Raw genomic sequence first — 20,164 nt, forward strand, 5'->3', positions numbered from 1 at the left:
GGCCGGGAAAGCATGCTTCCTCCATATCTACCCCGAACACTCGAATTATTGGGACACTTGATGGCTTCTGGGCCTTCTTGAGAGGTCACACGGTGTAGGACTCAAATATTCTGTGCTCTAAGTATTTACAGAAGTCACTCTCAGCATCTCAGTCCAGCTCTCTTGACCCAGAGCAGTTCTTTGCTTTTTCAGGAAACAAACGGGATGAAAGTCCAGGGCTGGGACTTCCTCCTCGGGGTGTTTGACAAGGACTGACGTTCTCTAGGCCCTTTGCATACGGGAAACCCAGGACACACCCAACCTTGATTGTAGTTTCTTGAGTGCTGAATGCTGGAACGTAAGTAAAAGGACAGAAGGACAAACGTTCCAATATGAGGGACCCACTGGCAGATTGCTCGGTGAGTAGCTCAGTGTGGTTTTGCGCCTGTGGGTGAGAGGGTGGCCTCAGAGGGGAGGTTTATATATTAATGGGTTTTAACTTAAGAAATTTGAGATATTCGGCAAACATGTTTAGACATTGGCTGTGATACAAAAGTCTTGTGGCTTTTCTTCGGTTTGATTTAAAACAACCCTTTCTAGCAAATGACAGGGCTGGTTAATTGTCATCTTTTATTCTCATGTTGTTGGAAAAACTTCCAGTGGGTATAGCATCATACTTGCTTGCAGATGGTGGCTGTTTGGAAAACATTCTTAAGATATACACCAATGGTGCCAACATCGTGTGTAGAGTGGCGACACAAATACTCAGAACCTGCAGCCAATTTGGGGCTCTGAGAATGAAGTGAGGGTGGAAGCTTTTGGCTTATTTCCCCATGTCATTTAGAGTCAAGAATTGCAAAGCCTGGGCAGCCCGGGTGCCTCAGCGGTTTAGCGCCTGCCTTAGGCCCAGGGTGTGATCCTGGAGTCCCGGGATCGAGTCCCACATGGGGCTCCCTGCCTGGAGCCTGCTTCTCCCTCTGCCTGTGTCTCCGCCTCTCTCTATTCTCATGAATAAATAAATAAAATCTTAAAAAAAAAAAAAAAGAAGAAGAATTGCAAAGTCTGTAAGTGGAAGGACGGGTCCCCCACTCTGCCTGGCATATAGTGGTTCTCAGACAAGTTTACTAACATGTTTGTTTAGTCCTGGGGGTGTTACCCAAAACAGAAGATTGGTCAAAAATCCAAAGATAGTGTGTGAGGTTAACAGCAATAGTAGAGATGAAATTTAGGAAAGAAGGAGCAATTAAGGCATGTGGGGGTGTATCTACTGTAGACATCAAATAGTCGAGAATCGTCAGTGTGTTAGCCCAGGAAAGGGTGGCAAAAAACTAAAATCGGTGACATCGGAAGCAAGGATTTGCGTTCATCCCTCAAGTGTTTTATAAAAAAAAAAAACACCCAACAATAACAAACTGTGGAGAAACATAAATGAGGGCTGCAATAAAGCCATAAAGAAGAAGAGCGACAGAGAATTATTAGTTTCATTTTTGTGTATATAATGTACAAAGCACAGGTTTAGAGAAGATGGAGCTGTAAGTGCCACCCCGCAAAATGGAGTTCATGAATCACATGAGCTAAATGAGATGAAGGCAGAATGGCTACTATTATTAATAATGACGATATAATAGCAGGTTCTGTCTACTTTTTTGAAATACAAAAGTAAATATGTGTCTGATGCAAAAACAAATTCCAAAATATAGCTGTATATAGATTTTAAGGCTGAAAATTCTCCCCTTTAATTTCCTCCATCCCAATCTTCTCTCCACTGGTAAAAACAGATAATTTTTTTTAAGTCTCTATTATTCGTGTATTTGCTGTTTATTTTTCTCTCTTTGCATTTGCCGCCTTACCAAGTGTTAACCCCTCTGCTCTTTTCCCACTGATACTTTGATGACATATTTTTGCATAAGGGTGGTTGAGTGAGACAGGGGTGGGGTAAGTGGAGGCAACAACTGGGCTCCAACCGGCACCAAAGAAGAAAGTCAAGACCATGTGAAGAGTGAGATAGAAGAGAGAGAAACTGGGATCCGGTTAACAATAAAAGAACGAGTCACCTAATGTCCTTTTCAAAGGCTGCCTTCAGACCAGGGTCAGCAGATATGATTCCATCTGAGCAGCCCCCAAGATAACCCATCACCACATCATGGGTCAGCCTTGTGGTCCCTCTTTTTTTTTTTTTTTTTTTTTAAGATTTTATTTATTTAATCATGAGAGACACACAGAGAGAGGCAGAGACCCAGGCAGAGGGAGAAGCAGGCTCCATGCAGGGAGCCCAACATGGGACTTGATCCCGGGACCCCAGGATCATGCCCAGGGCCGAAGGCAGACGCTCAACCGCTGAGCCACCAGGTGCCCCTCATGCTGCCTCCCTAAGGTTCTGAGGGGTTCTTTCCCCTCAGCTGAGCATCTCCGCAAGGACTGCTCCTTGCCCACAGCTTGAAGGTTCTCTCTCTGGGCCCAGAGCCATCAAAGGTAGTGTGGGAGTCCAGAGGAGGCGGATATCCCTTCAGCCAGGGTTTCTAAATCCTCTAAACTCCTGGAATCTTTGTTTATTTGCGATTGTTTCATTTTCAAGGGTTCACGTTGATTTCCTGGGGCAGTTCTAGCTTGTGCTGGGGAATAATGTAGGAAGATGAAGCTGCAGTTTGGCAACAGAATAAAACCAAGGAATTGGCTGCCCACGAATGCTTCCTGAACCCTGGGGGGTTTCGGGGGGAAACCGCAAAGAACCCCAAGCTTTAACCACCGGCAAGATGTCCCATTCCCTCCCCGGGGCTGCACGAACAGCATTCGTGAAGCCGAGCTTAGCTGCAGTGTTTAAGCTGGTCGGCCCCACGGATCCATGTATGGAAATCCGTGGTTACCTGAAATTCAATGGGAAAAACACGGCCTCTTTGTTTCCACTAACTTCTAACTGAAAGTTAAAATTTACTTCAGAGGCACCTGGGAGGCTCAGTCTGTTAAGCATCTGCCTCGGGCTCAGGTCAGGATCCCAGGGTCCTGGGATGGGCCTTAAGTCCATGCTCAGTCCCTCCACTTGTGCCCCCACCTCCCCTGCAATCAGAAAAAAGAAAAAAAGAAATTTAGAATGTACTTTAATTCTGAATATCTATCTATTTATTTATTTATTTATTTATTTATTTATTTATGAATATATATATAATATAAATTGGTTTTTAATGGGTTTTAACTTAAATGGCTTTAGCTTAAATGGGTTTTAACTTTATTCACAACCTTAGGCTCAGGTTGTGACCCCGGGGTCCTGGGATCGAGTCCTGCATCAAGCTCCCTGCAGGAAGCCTGCATCTCTCTCTGCCTCTGTCTCTGTGTCTCTCATGAATAAATAAATAAAATCTTAAAAAAAAAAACCGACACTATGAGGATATCACTGTCCAAAAACTCTCCATACTGCCATCTAGAATAGAAATGAACTTTTCTGGAACAACTGAATTTAACTTTAATTATTCAAATTGTAGAAAATCAAAAAGAACAGCTAATCCAGGGTTGATACAGTGCATTTTATATTGTTTAGAAGTTATCTAATTATTCCACATGCCCGTTACTTTGATTGATACATTTTTGGTGATGACAACATTTATACAACAGATTTTGCTTACAAATGTTGGGCAGAAATATTTTTTTAAAGACTGAATGGGAAATGCCTGTGTGTACCAGTTTTCTTTGTGAAGAGTTTTTTTAGGGGCTCAGAAATGTCCCAAATATTCCACCACTAGCCTGAGCTCCCTTTATCAGGGAAAAAATACACTAAGTTTTTTTTTTTTTTTTTAATTTACTTATGATAGTCACAGAGAGAGAAAGAGAGGCAGAGACACAGGCAGAGGGAGAAGCAGGCTCCATGCACTGGGAGCCCGACGTGGGATTCGATCCCGGGTCTCCAGGATCGCGCCCTGGGCCAAAGGCAGGCGCCAAACCGCTGCGCCACCCAGGGATCCCCAAATACATTAACTTTTTTCCTAGTAATTAATGAGACCCAGGAGAGACGGTGTGTTAATAAAAATGCATATGGAGATGTAAGATCAATAGTAGGTTCTTTTCCTGGAATGAATATGTGTAAAGGATGGGTAATTTGAAAATTCAATGGGTGGGGAAAAAACACCAAAAATTCACCTTCTATAGGATTTTGACTAGAGAAAACACTTCTTGTGCTGGTTGATGACATTAGGAAGCCATTTGTATTGATTATAACACTTAAAGGTAACTATTACTCTGAGTATACTTAGTGCAATTATACTGATTAGCTATTTATAGCTAATTTATAGCTATAGATTATTATACTTTATTAATAAATGTATAGCTATATATTTAATATTATAATATTTAATTATTAATAAATGTATAGCTATATATTTATTAATAATTAAATATATTTATTTCTGATGGCTTCTCTCATTGATTGGCTAACCTAATATTTCTAATCATGGTTCTGTCCTTAATTAATGAAGTTACTTTCAGCTCTTTGGCTGCTTAAGTATAAAATAAAGGGATTAGACTTTATTGGCTTTCAAGCTGTGATCCATGGAATCCCTTCAGTGGCCTTTCTGGTAAATGAGAATGTGTTGGGAAGGAGAGGTAGGATAGCAAAGGGGAAGCCAAAGCCAAGGTCAAGAGATTCATCACCTCAAAGTAGATATGTTCCAAAATTTTCTGATCACCACGCGCACGTGCACACACACAGACACACAAGACTGCGCTGGTTCTGCTTTGATATTTATGCAAGTCTGCTTTCCACAGATTTTGTCTTTAAGTCTGAGTAGATGGGACATGATGAAGGGTACAGAATCACTCTTTGTAAAGAAAGGATTATGCGGGCAGCCCAGCGGGTGGCTCAGCGGTTTAGCGCCGCCTTTGGCCCAGGGCGTGATCCTGGAGCCCGGGGATAGAGTCCCATGTCGGGCTCCCTGCATGGAGCCTGCTTCTCCCTCTGCCTGAGTCTCTGCTTCTTCCTCTCTCTCTGTGTCTCTCATGAATAAATAAATAAAATCTTTAAAGAAAAAAAGAAAGGGTTATGCTGCACTAATGGGAGTATTCTTGGCAACTCTTTTATTTACCAATGTCACCTTTATCTCAGGGTAGATCAGGGTTTGTCGAGGAGTGTCTGGTACACTGCACATGGGGTCAAAGATAAAGATTTTTCTCCATTGCTGTAATAAGAACATCCTGCTGTCATCCGATTACTAAGTTAACAACAACATAATGTATTGAGGAGTCCTGGACTAGTGTGTGCTCAGGCACCCTGGTGGATGGGTTATGGGTGTACTTGAGACATGAATCTTGGCAAGATATGGCTGGGGGGCAGAGATCACAGGCCAGGTCCTCTGCCTTGAACAACTTTGTCCATTTACCACATACTGAACCAGTACAAATATCATTATTTTTAATTATTATTTTATTTTTAAAATATTTATTTATTTAAATATTTATTATAATAAATACATAAATATATAATAAAATAATATTTTTAAAATATTTATTTATTTATTTAAAGGAGAGAGAGGGCAGCCCGGGTGGCTCAGCAGTTTAGCGTCACCTTCGGCCCAGGGCATGATCCTGGGGTCCTGAGGTTGAGTCCCCTGTCGGGCTCACAGCATGGAGCCTGCTTCTCCCTCTGCTTATGTCTCTGCCTCTCTCTCTTTCTGTGTCTCTCATGAATAAATAAAGAAGATCTTTAAAAAATTTTTTAAACTAAAAAGAGAGTGTGTGTGTGCAGGGGCAGGAGCAGAGGGAGAGGAAGAAAGTCTTAAGCAGACTCCATGCTGAGCATGGAGCCCAATGAGGGGCTTGACCTCAGGACCCTGAAATTACAACCTGAGCCAAAACCAAGAGTCTGATGCTTAACTGACTGAGCCACCCAGGTGCCCCCAAATATGATTTTCTAGGTGTGCCATGATGTGAAAACGTTAGGAAGTACCAGTCTGTTAAGTAACAGGAAATCGTCTTCCAGGGTCGATTGAAGCATAAGCTGTGCCTTGTTTGAGCAGCCTCTTGCTTTAAAAAGTTGAGTTTGAATGACAGGGGAAAGACAGGGACTCTCCATTTTCTCCCAAGGTCTCCAACTTCCCCCAAAACAACTGAGTTTTGGATCAATAGCTTAAAAACTTTCAGGGCTGCCTGGCCTCCTAGTGCAAGTTCCCCGGATATAGTATTTTAAAAACATGTCTTGGAGAGTTTTGATGGCTTGATAAATTTAAGAAATGCAGCAGCCCCTGAAGCCGAGCACATAGAAAAATTCTCGACTGATTCTGCTCATTTCCACCTTCATTCACTAGGGGCAAGATTTCCCCTCCAAGCCCCCATTCTCACACATGGGGTCTGAGAAACCCTATTCTTTCCCAGGACTTCTGGATGCAGACTCTGCAGGTGATGGTGCTGGTGTGGGCCCATCCCCTAGGACAGCTCAGCTCAGAGTTTCTTCCCTGAGCTCCTGGCTCTCTTGATGGGAGGTTCTTCTCACTCCTCTCTGAAACCTCCAGAATCCTCTAATCTATGTCTCTGCTTTGTCTTCCCCCCAGCCCCAGCCTCATAGTGTTTCAGAGCAGGAGAGCTCACTCTGCAAGCATGCATTTGAATCTTTCTCTGTGGGACATGGTCCCCTGGTGTTTTTGTTGGGTCTTTGTTTCTGCTTTGATGTGGACATTACATAGGAGAGCAAAGCAGAGAGGACATTACATTAAAAAAAAAAAAAAACCTCACAATTTAATACTGTGAGATATTTCTGAATAAATCAAATAGGAAAGCTATAGGACTTATGAAGAACATCATAAAATTTTATTGAACATAAAATAAGATTTGAACACATGAAAAGACTTACTATGTCCTTGGATGGAAGTCTAAATACCATAAAAAAGTCAATTTCCTCAAATTGATATATTTGTAATGCAATTCCAATTAGGATCCCAATGGGGATTTTTAAAAAATGTAATTAGATAAATCTTCATGGGGAAGAATAAGTGCCCAAGTATAGCCAAAGAAATTATGAAAAGGAAAAAACAGTCGTTAAAAGAGAAAGCAGGGATCCCTGGGTGGCGCAGCGGTTTAGCGCCTGCCTTTGGCCCAGGGTGCGATCCTGGAGACCCAGGATCGAATCCCACGTCGGGCTCCCGGTGCATGGAGCCTGCTTCTCCCTCTGCCTGTCTCTGCCTCTCTCTCTCTCTCTCTCTGTGACTATCATAAATAAATAAATAAAATTAAAAAAAAAAGAGAAAGCAGAAGCAAAGTGTTAAATATCTCTATAACTCAGGTAGTGAGTTCATAATGGGTATCATTATTATTATCTGCATCATTATTGTTTTATGAAACATAAAAATGTTTCATAATTTAAAATAAAAAGTTAAAAGACTGTGTATGAGTTAGAGCTATGTTCAGCTGCACATTTTAAAATCCAAAAATAAGAGTGGCTTTTAAAAACCTCTCTTACTGTATTTCTCTCACACATAAGTTAAGTCTAAGAGTAGGGAGCTGAGGGGCTTGTGTGGTGGTCCCCAGGGCCATCAGGGACCCAGGCTCTTTTTCTCTTTCTGCTCTACCGTCTTAGCACATGACGTCTACCCTCAAGATCGCCTTATGGCATCAGCATCAGCCATTGTTTCTTTCTTTCTTCTTCTTGTTCTTGTTCTTCTTCTTCTTGTTGTTCTTGTTCTTCTTCTTTTAAATCTAAATTCAGTTTAATTAGCACACACCATTATTAGTTTCAGAAGTAGAGTTCAGTGGTTCATCAGTTGCATATAACACCCAGTGCTCATTACTTCAAACGCCCTCCTTAATGCCATCACCCAGTCACCCCATCCCCCTACCCACTGCCCCTCCAGCAACCCTCAGTTTGTTTCTTATACTTAAGAGTCTCTTATGGTTTGCCTCCCTTTCTGAAAGCTTTTGCCTTATTTTATTTTTTCCTTCCTGTTCCCCATGTTCATCTGCTTTGCTTCTTAAATCCCATATATGAGTGAGATCATAGGATAATTGTCTTTCTCTGACAGACTTACTTTGTTTAGCATAATACCCCCTAGCTCCATCCACACCGTTGCAAATGGTAAGAGTTCATTCTTTCTGATGGCTGAGTAGTAGTCCGTGGCATAGATACACCACATCTTCTTCATCCGTCCATCCGTCGATGGACATCTGGGCTCTTTCCATGTTTAGGCTGCTGTGGACACTGTTGCCATACACACTGGGGCAGCCATCGTTTCTAAGTTCAGGTGTCAGGAAAGAGGAGGAAGGAGACTTCACTGAAATCCCACACAAAACTCTCACTCATGTTTCTTTGGGAAGCATTTAGTTCCATGGCTACACCTAAGGGAGAGACACTGAGAAATCACTTTATTCCAGGGGCATGTGCCCAGCTACACATTTACCTGTATTTTTCTCATGATACCTCTGTGTGACTTGTGGGACGTTATTTGGTGGTGTGGGAAGAAAACAAAAGCTTCAGGAGGAACTCCATCCAGTGAGAATGTGTGGGCAACAGAGGAGCAAACAAAAAAAGCTAAACCATTTTAAGGTGCTCGCTTAAACTTTCCCATTGTGCCTGAAAGGGGAGGAAGGAGGCCTTGTAACATCCTATCATTCATCTGCCGAGTTATCTGTGTGGCTTGGTTGTCAAATAGTGATTTCACTCTCATAACTCAGGAGAATCCTTTCCTCATGACAGCCTCACTCTAGGTATGTTTTGCTCGCTCTGCAGAGAGCTTTACACTTCGCAAATTGTTTGCTACAATTGTTTGTAGAAACTCATGTTTCAGATGCCAATCCCTGTTTCAGCTTTTTGGGACAACCCTTACTGTGTGGCCTCGTGGGCCCAGAGCTGTTGGAACAGCGTCTCCCCACCTGGCCGCCCCCACCCCACCCCACACCCCCCTCACTCTCGGGTGCTGACAGGAGCCTGCAGTCACACGACGTTGCAGACCTCGCTTCAGGAGTTAACCATGTCTTTATAAAGAGCTTTGCTCCCTGACCACAGTTGAGCCCAAGGCAGTTTCGTAGAAGCTGTTGACTGCTCCTGTGTGTCTACCAGAACCTGCCCCGGCCTTCTGTGCTAAGTTCAGAGGAGAGTAAAACCACCGCAAAAAGATGAAAGAATTTGGTCTCTAGAGGACTGTGTTTCTAATATCCCAGGTATCGGTTCTTTCCAGCCCTGAAGGGAGGGACCAGGTCACGTCATTTCGTGACGTCCTTTCCTCCTCCATGGCCCCATGTCCTCTGTTTGCTACTCTGCTAGCACCACACCCCGGGTCCTGCTGTGACAGCTGAAAGGTCACCTCGGCCCTGAGGATTCTCCTGTGTGACCCTGCAGGCTGCATAGTCGTGCTCACTGAGTGTGAGCTCTCAGCGCCGTGCCCAGCTGAGTGCCCCTGGAGTGCTGGAACACGCTGGCTCATCACTCCAGCAGAGAGCTATGGCATGCACTTGTTTCATAGGGAACTTTCATCCTCTTCCGCAAAACTGCATTTTCAAAAATGCAATGAGATATCATATGTCCCAGGTGGAAACTCTGAGGGAGTGCGCTGGGGACTGTCCCACCACCTGACTTGGCTGCTCTGTGTCAGGAAAGCTGTGAATTCATTCACATTTACTGTCTCCATTTGAACACTTAAAACTTATTGTCATCAATGCTACCTTTACGAGTAGAACTTTGAGAGTGACCTTGTGGAGTGCTACATCAAGTGACAAAATCTTCTCCTTGGAATTCTTGTGTCTGTAGACTAAATTCATAGAGCAATGAATTTCTAGAGGCTTAGTCATACACATATAAAAGTTTGCTGCAACAAAAATGTTCAACTCATAGCTATAACATTCTCATTACTAGAGTTAGATGAGATATAGGAGGACCGGGACACAGTTTACTAAAAGCTATTCACTTACATCTTCGTATCTCAGCCCCAAAATACATTCACTTGAGTGAGTTTGGGGTCTGACACTGAGGAATATTATTGTGAAGCTTTGGGGCGGGGGGAGGCAGAAAATTATTACTCTGCGTACGTGTTTCAGAATGTACTTTTAACCATTCTGGGAACAATGGAAGTGACAGGAAATCAGACTTCAAAATCACCCCACTGCTGAGTCGTTGGGGAGAAACAGACAGACTAGCTTTATTTTTGAGAAGTTCTCCAGGATATTTCATATCCAGGCAGAAGAGACTTAATCTTTATTTTAGGAGCTCCTCCAAAAGGTATGCATCCCCGTAGCTGCACGATGATTTACGGTGACAGGCATCATCACAGAGCAGTCTGAATTCATAGGAGTTCTATCTTTGGAGGTGCTCATAACCCTTGTGTACATCTTTTCTCTTTCAGTATAATAAGGTGTACAAGAACCTAAAGGAGTTTTCTCAAAATGGAGAGAATTTCTGCAAGCAGGTCACATCCATTCTTCAGCAAAGGTACAAAGTGTTCGCAATAAACAGTTCTTCCTCTTTAGTTGCAGCTAGCGATGTGACTGGAGGAGTGATTACAAGCTGTCCTACCTTCCAGAACTCGGTGTTATATTCTGGTACTTGAGAGACTGATTTGAAGGGTGATTCTCCTCTATTGCACATTTATCATTTGGGTACCACAAAAAATCAGGAAACAACAGGAAGTAATTCTGCTTGGGAGGGCTCAGTCAAGTCTCTTCTGATTTCTCAGACTGAGTTTATCACCCACTCCTGGGGCGCTCCGCGGTGCCTAATGTGCACGCCACTATTGTGCTTCCCACAGCGATGGCAGGTATGAGTTGACGTTTCTGTCACCCCTGCAAGGGCGGGGGCTACGTCTTGTTCTTCTTTGTGTCCTGAGTGTTTAGAGTCTGGGCTTTTGACTCTCCATAAATGTCTGATGAATGAAAAGTGACCATTTGCAATATCACCTTGTCTCAATACTGGGTGTGTTCATGCCTCAAGGTGGTGACTAGGCTACAATGAGCGCCCTTAACTCAGTCAAGAAAGTTACAGAAGTCCCTGCTTAGGGCCACCTGGGTGGCTCAGTCAGCTGGGCATCTGCCTTTGGCTTACGTTATGATTTTGGGGACCTGGGATCGAGCCCCGCATCTGGCTCCCTGCTCAGTAGGGAGCCTATTTTTCCCTCTCCCTGCCTCGCTTTGTCTGCTTGTGTGCTTTCTCTCTGTGTCAAATCAATAAATAAAATCTTGCCATCAGGCAAGTAAAGGGTGTTCTTGGAATACATGGAGTAGAGCATTTCCATCGAAGGTTATGACAGAAAATTGTGAGGACAAATCCAGTGGCCAGCGTAATAAAAGATATAGTGAGGGAGCATACGGGGCTTCTTTGAAACTAAGGGTATCGGTCTTATAAACTACATTCAGTGAGTACTTGTAGGTTAAATGAATAAATAAATGAAAGATAGTTAAGGGTTTATATTCTTATTATCACCCCTACATTACTAGAGCAAGGTCTTTCCTGTCCTTGGATAGCAACAGCTCCAGACACGGTGCTTACGAATCCGCTGGAATGTGGCTCTGCATGGCAGGTCCGCATTAGCACTCGGCTACAAGAGACAGCCTCACAATCAAGCTTTAAGTCCAGGTAATGCTGCATCTCCGAGCTCAGCTGCTCTAATTGGTGGCCATGGAAAAGCGCAGTTGTTACCGAAACATCATTTTGCCTGGTAATTCTGCAATTCGTGGTCATGCTTAGCCTCTTTTATCCATTTAGGGGCTTCAGTTTCCCTTTGTTTGTAGTAGCCAGAAACACACAGCAGCTCCTAGGATGCCTGATGTCAGTCATCGGGTTCACTTTAACACAATCACAGATCGGATTTAAGGGACAAAGGCACATGCCCAGGAACGGTTTATGAAGGTTTGGTCCCCTGCACCCTCACCGCTAGGCTTTAAAGAGGCTTTCATGGGAAAATCAATTGTTCTTCTGTAAAGAAGCTTAAGATCGGTTTTTCAAATGGCAAATACCACTGCGCTGGACATTAAAAAGTAAATAAATAAAAAGAAAAGAATAAAACAAGGAAGGAAGTGTAGTTGGTTGTTGTTCCCTCCAGGGTTCATTGTGGATGCTGTCCACAATGATGAAGAAATGATTGAAATGAAACCTTGATAAATCCTAACCCACCACTGACCTGGGTGATCTTAACTTCCGCAGCAGCTTCAGCTCTTTTTTCCCTATTGAAGACCTGCACATGCGTATTATTAGGCAAAATGTCTTATCTGTACTCCAAGCCATATATCAACACTCTGTTGGATATTTCCATCTGGGTGTCCCATGGAATGGCAAAGTCAACTATCCAAAACAGAGCTTAGCAGCTTTTCTCCAAAGCTTTTCACCATGATGTCTGGGACCTCTGCCCACCCAATCAGCCCAATACCTGGGAGCCACCCATGACTCCTTTTTCTATCACACCTCAAGATCAAGCTTCTCTCTTTTAAACGCCTTTTATATCTATAGCTTTCTTCTCATTTCATGACCTCTGTCATTGTTTTGGAAAAAAAAAATCTCTTAACCTGTTCTTCTGTCTAGGAGTACTGTCTTGAAGTTGCATAGATTGTATATGCACAAAGGCACCTGGTTGAAGGGCTGCATGAAGGCAGAAATCTAACCCACTCTGCACCCTGGAGCCTTGCACCCTGGCTCCGAGCTGTGTCTTTTCAGGGGATCTCCTTTTTCTAATCCAAACAAAGTTATTTGGACGAGGGAGCTGGCGAGGGCCCTGTCCCTGTGTCTCTAATGCATCTTCCACTCTGTGGCCATGACCCTCTTTCAGACTCTTCAATGACTTCCAGACCTTCAGTATAAAATTCAGCCCTCATGATATTTTATAAAAGGACCTTTGAGATCCAGGCCCTGGCTTCTTATCCAGCTTGTCTCTCTCCATCTATCCATGAGCCCCACCCCTCTGCATCTATTCAACCACTGGCAGTCACTGCCACCCCCTGCCCCCCACCATGGGTCCTTTTCACTTCTCCCATCAACTCCCACCCACCATCATGGGTCCCTGAATTTGTGCATGCTGTATCCTCTGTCTGGTAGACACTTCTTCACCTTGGTTACCAGTCCCCATTCAATGCATCTTCACGATTTGGTTATCCCACTCATGTGAGCCTCCCATCTCAAAATGGCACCCGTCAGAGATGCATAGAACTAGTGCTCATCTCTGCTCTAGATCCTACCTCCCTATACTGTTATAATCTGTTCACTTGCCTGTCTCCTCCACTGGAGGCTGAACTCTTTGAGAGTCTCTGTATCCCACATGACCAGCACAGAGCCTGGCACAGAGCAGACATTCCATGGATGTTCACTGAGTGAATGAGTGTGTTAATGTAGGAATGACTTCAGGCGCTCATCACTTTTAAGAAGTTCAAGTTAGGCTATCTCTGAGGAGCGATAAGTGTCAAAGAAATTTACTTCCATGGTAAATAGAATATTACTTTGAACAAAAGCTAGAAAAGAAGGACAAAAACACTGAAGACACCATTTCTCCAGCACAATCTTCAGATTAGGCACTGTGTTACATGTACCTTATACTTGGTCTCTTTTATTTTTTATTTATTTTTTATTTTTATTTTTTTAAATTATTTATTTATGATAGTCATACAGAGAGAGAGAGAGAGAGAGAGGCAGAGACATAGGCAGGGGAAGAAGCAGGCTCCATGCAGGGAGCCCGACGTGGGATTCGATCCCGGGTCTCCAGGATCGCGCCCTGGGCCAAAGGCAGGCGCCAAACCGCTGCGCCACCCAGGGATCCCTCTTTTATTTTTTTAATTCTCACAACCCAGTGCAGTGTGAATGTGCTGTCATCCACTCATAATATACAAATGGGGATGTGGGAAAGAAGATCCATTTTGATTTCTGCCCAGGCTTGGTGTAGGGCATCTGCCAAGTGGGCAGGCAGTGTGGGGCACACCACTGCCGGTGTTCCAACGTGTGCAAGGGTCCTGGTCCAGCTCCCTTCTTAAGGTCCTCCATGGGAAGGGACAGCAGTGGCTGCTAAGCCCAATAGCTTCTAAATCTAGTAACACAGGATTCAGTGGGAGCCCTCAGGGGCCACTTCAGGGAGTGAGGAGAAGTTAGATGGGCAGGGCTCAGCTCCCCTGTCCTGCCACTGCCATGATATCAGAAGAGCATTTCTATGACGTGTTAAGATTCTGTATAAAATTTTGTTTTCGGGCTCAAAAGTTTGGAATAGGGCCCTTCTTGTCCATTTTTCCTGCCAAGATAGCACTTGCACCTGGCTCCACTGACCTCACTTGGTTCAGGAATTACCAGGCATGGAGAATCTGAAGTTCCAGGGAGAGCTATGCACTCCCTGGGTGGGAAATGGGTGGCAACTGAGCGGCACTTTCACCCTGGACACCCAAGGAGGGGTCGTCCAGGTCTGCTTCTCTCATTTCAGCTTCTCAGAACGTTCTTAGCAGCCAGAATTAAGGCAGTCTGAGGAAGTGGGCAAAGCAGGCTAGCCTGAGCTTGAAATAACAGGGCCTCCGTGTAATAGTGTCCTTTAAGTGGCTAATAACTTTTAAATATAGCCTATTTGTATGATGGGCTTGGGTCTGTCTTTCAAAAGGCCGACAGCTAAGCCTGGGGTGGAAAATCCCAGCATACCAGCCCCCCACGCTGGAAGGTGCTGCTGGTGGAAAGTAGGCAACCAGAAATGGGGATGATTCACGAACAAAGATTGCAGATTACTAAAATTCCTTCTTAATTCCTAATGAAGGGATGGCTCTGTCACCTGCTGCTTCCAAGCTCAAGAAAGCTTTCGTTCAATTTTAATTAGTTCCTCATAGACACAGGGGCCAGCCACAGCCTTTCTTTCTTCCTTTCTTTTTGTATCACTTCTTATCATCTTAATTGTACTAGAGCAGGATCTGCTAAAATTGGTGACAGGGTCACTTATATTCTCACAGTGTAATTTGTGCTCTATCTAAAATCCTATTTTCCCCCCCTCTCCTTTCTTTCAAACGTGTAATCTATTTTAAAATCTAAGACAAATGTTGGTCTTTGACTTATTGGTTGGTCCTTATTATCACTAATGAAAATTTATTGACCTGGCTCCACATGCTGAGAGGGATTCAGAATATAAATGGATTAAAAATCAGTGCATGCCATTTCCCTGGTTCGGGATCTTTAGGGCTCCCTGGACTATTCTGAGCCTGAGTTACCCATCGAAATGCGTATATACACACATCATCAATTTTACATGTGCCAAGACAATTGCTTGGAGAAGAAATCTCAACTCCTGTCCTCTCTGGTAGCCAAAGGGCTAGAACATCAAGCGCAGCGGTGTTCTTACAAGCCTGTTTCTGATGATCTTAATGAGAGAATGAGATTCTCTGTCTCAGTTCTGAGGCTCACCCGGCCTCTCTCAGCTCCCCTTGCACGCGGGCATCATGATACAGCAGCTCCCTTCACAGGACCCAGAAGACACCAACGTAGGTAGGGGGGCACCTTGCCACCTTGGCCTTGGGGAAACCTCGGGGTCAGTTCCTTTCTGTCTAGCAGGCATTCTGGAAGGAGACACACACACACACACACACACACACACACACACACAGACACACTATTAGACATAAGCTCAGAGGAGCCACATGCCAGTGTTTGTTTCGATTTACAAATGTTCCCACTGGTAAAAGCAAAAGCTCTGTGCTGGCCAGTTGGATAGCGGCTTCCTGGAGCAGGTGTCTCTGGGGAGGGATTGCGCCTTAACCTCTGCTAAGATGCAGGCCTTTCCCGCAGGCCGCAGGCACCCTCCCCGCACCCACGCCCATCCTCCTGACCCCCCCACACCCATCCTCCTGACCCGTTACCTTTCACTTCCTTCCCCTTGGCAGGGGCCTCCGCTCAGGATTCTGACCGGGTCATTAGGGTGGAAAATGCAAGAGCAGGTGCTGGCAGCCTTGCTAGGTCGGTTCGGAAGCTAGGTCTACACAACCCGCCGGGGATGGTCCCGGTCCCGGTCACGCTGCGGGTGGAGAGGCGGGGACGGTGTGGTGCCCCGTCCCTCTGGGCCTGGCCTCGGGGAGCTGCAGGGGTGACAGCTGATAGCCCGGCTCCCCGCTTCCAGCCGCCTCCAGGCCTGAAAACAGGCTCAGCTGGGCTCGGGGTGCAGGGAGGTCCCCCGCGGTGACCCCAGCACCGCCGCCGGGGTCTCGGCCTCCGTCTGCATCTGCAGCACCCCCCCCACCTGCAGAGGCAGGGACCTGGAGCCCCCACACCGTCCCCTGGGCGGCCCTAGGCAGGTGCGCGGGCTGAGCTCTTGCGTCGCTCAACAGGTCGGGGACAGGGGCCAGCCCGGTGGGGGTTGTCACGGCCTAAGGAGGACAGGGACCTGAAGCCCTTGGGTCAGTGCCTGGTGCGCTGCAGTGCCCGGGGAAACCTTGGCTGTCGCTGCTTCGGCGCAGACGGAACGCAGGCCAAGTGTCAGCCACGTGTCACAAAGGATGGCAACACATTTTTCCAGAGACACACACACAAAAAAAAACCACCTGAAATTTTTAAGCACCGCCCCACACTGAAAAACTACAAACCCTGCCCGGTGCTGTGCATGGCAGTCGCACCTCTAGCTGTTGTGCCCCGAGCTCCCGCCAAGCCCCGGGGGGCCTGGGGCCTGGAGCAGAGGCCGGGCTCAACGCGCAGGGGCCACGGCTGCAAAGCCAGCAGGACCCTCTTCCTTTCTTGACAGCTTCTCCCCACCCCCCAGGTGACTCTGATTAAGTTAACAATTTTAAGGAAAGCAACACTTCCTTCTGGCAATTGTCCTCTTTTTGTCTGCTTGGCCCCTGGGACTCCTTGGACAGCCTGCGAGAACATTCTGAGAGTGAAACCAAATTCCGAGGAAAAGGCTGTGCCCCACGGCGTTACCTATCCTGTTAGAAGCCATGCTGAATTGTCCTGGAGCTGGTGGATGAGCAAACTGGATTCTTTCCCCCATACCTCCCATCTCTGTATATCTGGGGTGTTCAGAGTGTTTAGAGATACTTTGGTATGTGATAATCAGAAAAATTACTATTTATTAGGAACTTGTTTGGTGCCTAGCACGGAGCTGAGCAGTAGGAATGCGTCATCATATTGATGCTTTCTGTGCTGCTTCCAAGTAAGAATGGAAAGCTGGAAAAGAAAGTCCTGGAAAGCCCTCTGGTTAGCGATGGACTAGGACAGGGTTTGTGTCTAGCTACTGTAAAGGCTAGAAAGCCCTGAGCAATGCATCAGGGCAGGAATATATCTAAATGGTTTAAAGTTTTCAAAGGTGGGAAAAACAAATATAGCAGAGACCAGGTAAGAATTCTAGCCAAGATCTGATGGGAAGTCCGTTCATTGATTTATTCATTCAAGACATACACACTGAGTGCCTGTTATGTGCCGGCACTGTTCTAGGTCTAGAGATATAGCAGTGAGCATAACAAATCCTAGCCCTCGTGGAGCTTACATTTCAGAGGTGTTCATGGAATTGTTCATAGAAATACACTGAAAGCATGTGATGTAAGAGAGCGGTAAATTCTAGGAGTTAAATAAAGCCATAGGGGAGAGTGACAGCGTAGCCTCTGAGCTAGTGCTGTTTGCACAAGACCTGTTAGGGTTTATATGAAGATGCCATGTGGTTATGTAGCAGAAAAACTACCCAGCCACAGCAAGTGCAAAGGCCCTGAGGCAGGATGGCCTTTGGCCACTAAGGAGGAGCAAGGGGATGAGGGGAAATCAGAGAGGGAGCCAGGAGTCAGGTTATGCAGGTCAGTCCAGCAATTGATCTAGTCGTTCAGCCCCTCCTAGGCTTCGATCACAATTTTAATCATCATAAAACCTCTTGAGGTAGGTGTGATTACTCCCTTTCAGCAGTGTCTAAAGCCACTCCAGAGGTGGAGGTCTGGGCTTCTAGAGCATCTAGATTCCATCAAGGTGATGGTCTTTCCCAGCTTGCTGCTGACCAGCTTTCTCTCTCTCCATCAACTGGAACATACTCCTAGAGCACAGAAAAAAATATTTTTAAATGGAATGAGATATTTATTGGCTTCATTATTTTAAAGTATTTGCCATACCCACTCCATTCTTGGGCAAGTTCTGATTCCAAATGTCATTTTCTGCACCTAGGCCTTAACATGCACTCTACAATGGCCTTCTTTCTTTCAAAAAGTGGTAAAAAACTAAAAAAAGGAGAACACAGCTGTACTAATAGGGACAGCTGAATAGAAGTTTAGCAATAGATCAATAGCTCATGTTCTCTGGATTCCATTTTATGAAACAGAGCTATCTTTCTCTGTTCAATCCATAACACTGAATCTAATTTCACTGCACTAAAAAAAATGCAGGTATTAAGTTAGTTACTAGGGAGCTCTGGGATTGTTTTTCAAATGAAATGAAGTCATAAATAATTCTAAAGATATGTTATAATAAAAAAAGAATTCAAAGACTATAAAATCTATGCAACAAAAACAACAACAACAAAAAAAACCCTGCTCTGGTCCCAATTCAGAAGGAAAACAATACAAATTGAACTTAATTTCCTACATTTGTGTTATCTTTAGTGAAAGTGAGAAGATGAATAAGAGTATGTCTTTATGTTATCTATAGATGGGCCTATAAGTAGGACACGGTAAAATCAGCTTAAGATAACAGTGATTCAATCTATTCAAAAGAACCAAGGAGTTTGCTTTTGGAGGCATGCCCAGATTCCCTACTGGGTCTTGTCCTGCATACAAAGTAACAGAAATTCATTTTCTAAATCTGGTTTTGTCCACTGCTGCACCTTTCCATTAAAATGCTACTTCTTGCTTTTCGAAGAGCCGCCGGGTTGAGAGGAGCTCGGCCCTCTCTTCTCCCTGCCACGATGTGTGCTCGTCCTTTGGCATCGGTGCATTCTGAAAAGGGGGAGTCATCTGGCAAAAATGCCACATTGCCTGCTGTGTTCAAGGCCCCCATTCCGCCAGAGACTGTGAACTTTGTTCACACCAACTTGTGCCAAAACAACAGACAGCGCCCCAACTGTTAGTGAATTAGCAGGGCATCAAACAAGTGTTGAGTGTCTGAGTACTGGCAGAGCTATGGCTTGAATGCCCACATCCTGAGGCACTGGGATTCGCTATTGCAGCCAGGGTACTTTTGGAAATATGTGTCATGGGGTCCTCATGTTTGCACCGTCCAAAATCTGGCACCATTGGCACCACTGAGTGAACAAATCCAGAAGCGATATGTCATCTGCTGTGCTCTGGGTGCCTCAGCCTTACCAGAGCTGCTCCTGTCTAAAGGAGGATGTAATGAGGAAGTTCCTAAACTTCCTTTGATGGCTAAAAATTAAGTTGAAGGCTACAATGAGACCAAGGAGGCTATTTTGCTTCTTCAGAAACTTAAGGTCTGGAATGATATCAAAAAAGTATGTGTATTAACACATGAGACCTGGAAATAGCAAAATGGGAAACCATCATCATATCCAATGTGGGCGACCCTGCATTATCTATAATGAGGACAATGGTGTCACCAAGGCCTTCAGAAACATCCCTGGAATTACTCTACTTAATGTCAGCAAACTGAACCTTCTGAAACTTCCTCATGGTGGGTATATGGGATGTTTCCAGACTTGGACTGAAAGTACTTTCTGCAAGTTAGATGATCTGTATGGCACTTGGTGTAAGGCCTCCTGTCTCAAGAGTGACTATACCCTTCCCACGCACAAGATGCTTGATACACACCTTAGCCAAATCTTGAAAAGCCCAGAGATCCAAAGAGCCCTCCGAGCACCCCGCAAGAAGATTCATCTTGGAGTCCTGAAAAACAATCCACTGAAGAACCTGAGAATCCCGTTGATGGGAAACCCATATGCCAGGACCATGTGCCTGAACACTGTTCTCTGCCAGGTCAGGCGCCACACACTCTGGGTGCATATGGCGGCAACATCACTAGAAGCCAAATCAGATGAGAAGGGGCTTCCCAGCAAGCAGCCTGTGGTAGGAAAGAAAGGAAAGACGCCTGTTGGTGTTAAGGAGCAGAAGTCTTTGGTGGGAAAAAGGCTGCCACGACCAAGAAACCAGCAGCTGAGAGGCCTGCAGAAAAGAAACCCACCCCGAAGACAAGAAGCCCGCTGCATAAATCTACATTTGTTTCTTCTGTAAATGTGGAGTCATTTCAGACAGCTAATTTTGAATAAAGACTTGATCAAGGGCAGTGAGAAACAAAAGAAAGAAAAAAACCCTACTCCTTCATCATAATTTATCACTTTATTGCCAGCTATTATCATCCAAAACT

The 20,164-nt window shown here is 45.0% G+C and overlaps 1 protein-coding gene across 13 annotated transcripts in view; it reads left to right on the forward strand.

Moving 5' to 3' along the window:
* Positions 1-279: 279 nt before the first annotated feature.
* Positions 280-20,164, forward strand: part of NOSTRIN (nitric oxide synthase trafficking) — a 56,247-nt gene continuing 36,362 nt past the window's right edge. For 6 of the 13 annotated variants that reach the window (XM_041721999.1, XM_041722002.1, XM_041722005.1 and 3 more), the window contains exons 1-2: positions 280-398; positions 10,287-10,372. In XM_041721999.1, coding sequence (XP_041577933.1) covers positions 372-398; positions 10,287-10,372 — 113 coding nt within the window. In that variant the 5' untranslated portion in view covers positions 280-371. Of the gene's footprint in view, positions 399-10,286; positions 10,373-11,373; positions 11,513-20,164 lie in introns of all 13 variants that reach the window. The other 7 variants (XM_041721996.1, XM_041722001.1, XM_041722000.1 and 4 more) reach the window with 3 other exon arrangements.

Source organism: Vulpes lagopus, chromosome 11 (genome assembly GCF_018345385.1).
Source record: "Vulpes lagopus strain Blue_001 chromosome 11, ASM1834538v1, whole genome shotgun sequence".
NCBI classification, from domain to species: Eukaryota; Metazoa; Chordata; class Mammalia; order Carnivora; family Canidae; genus Vulpes; species Vulpes lagopus.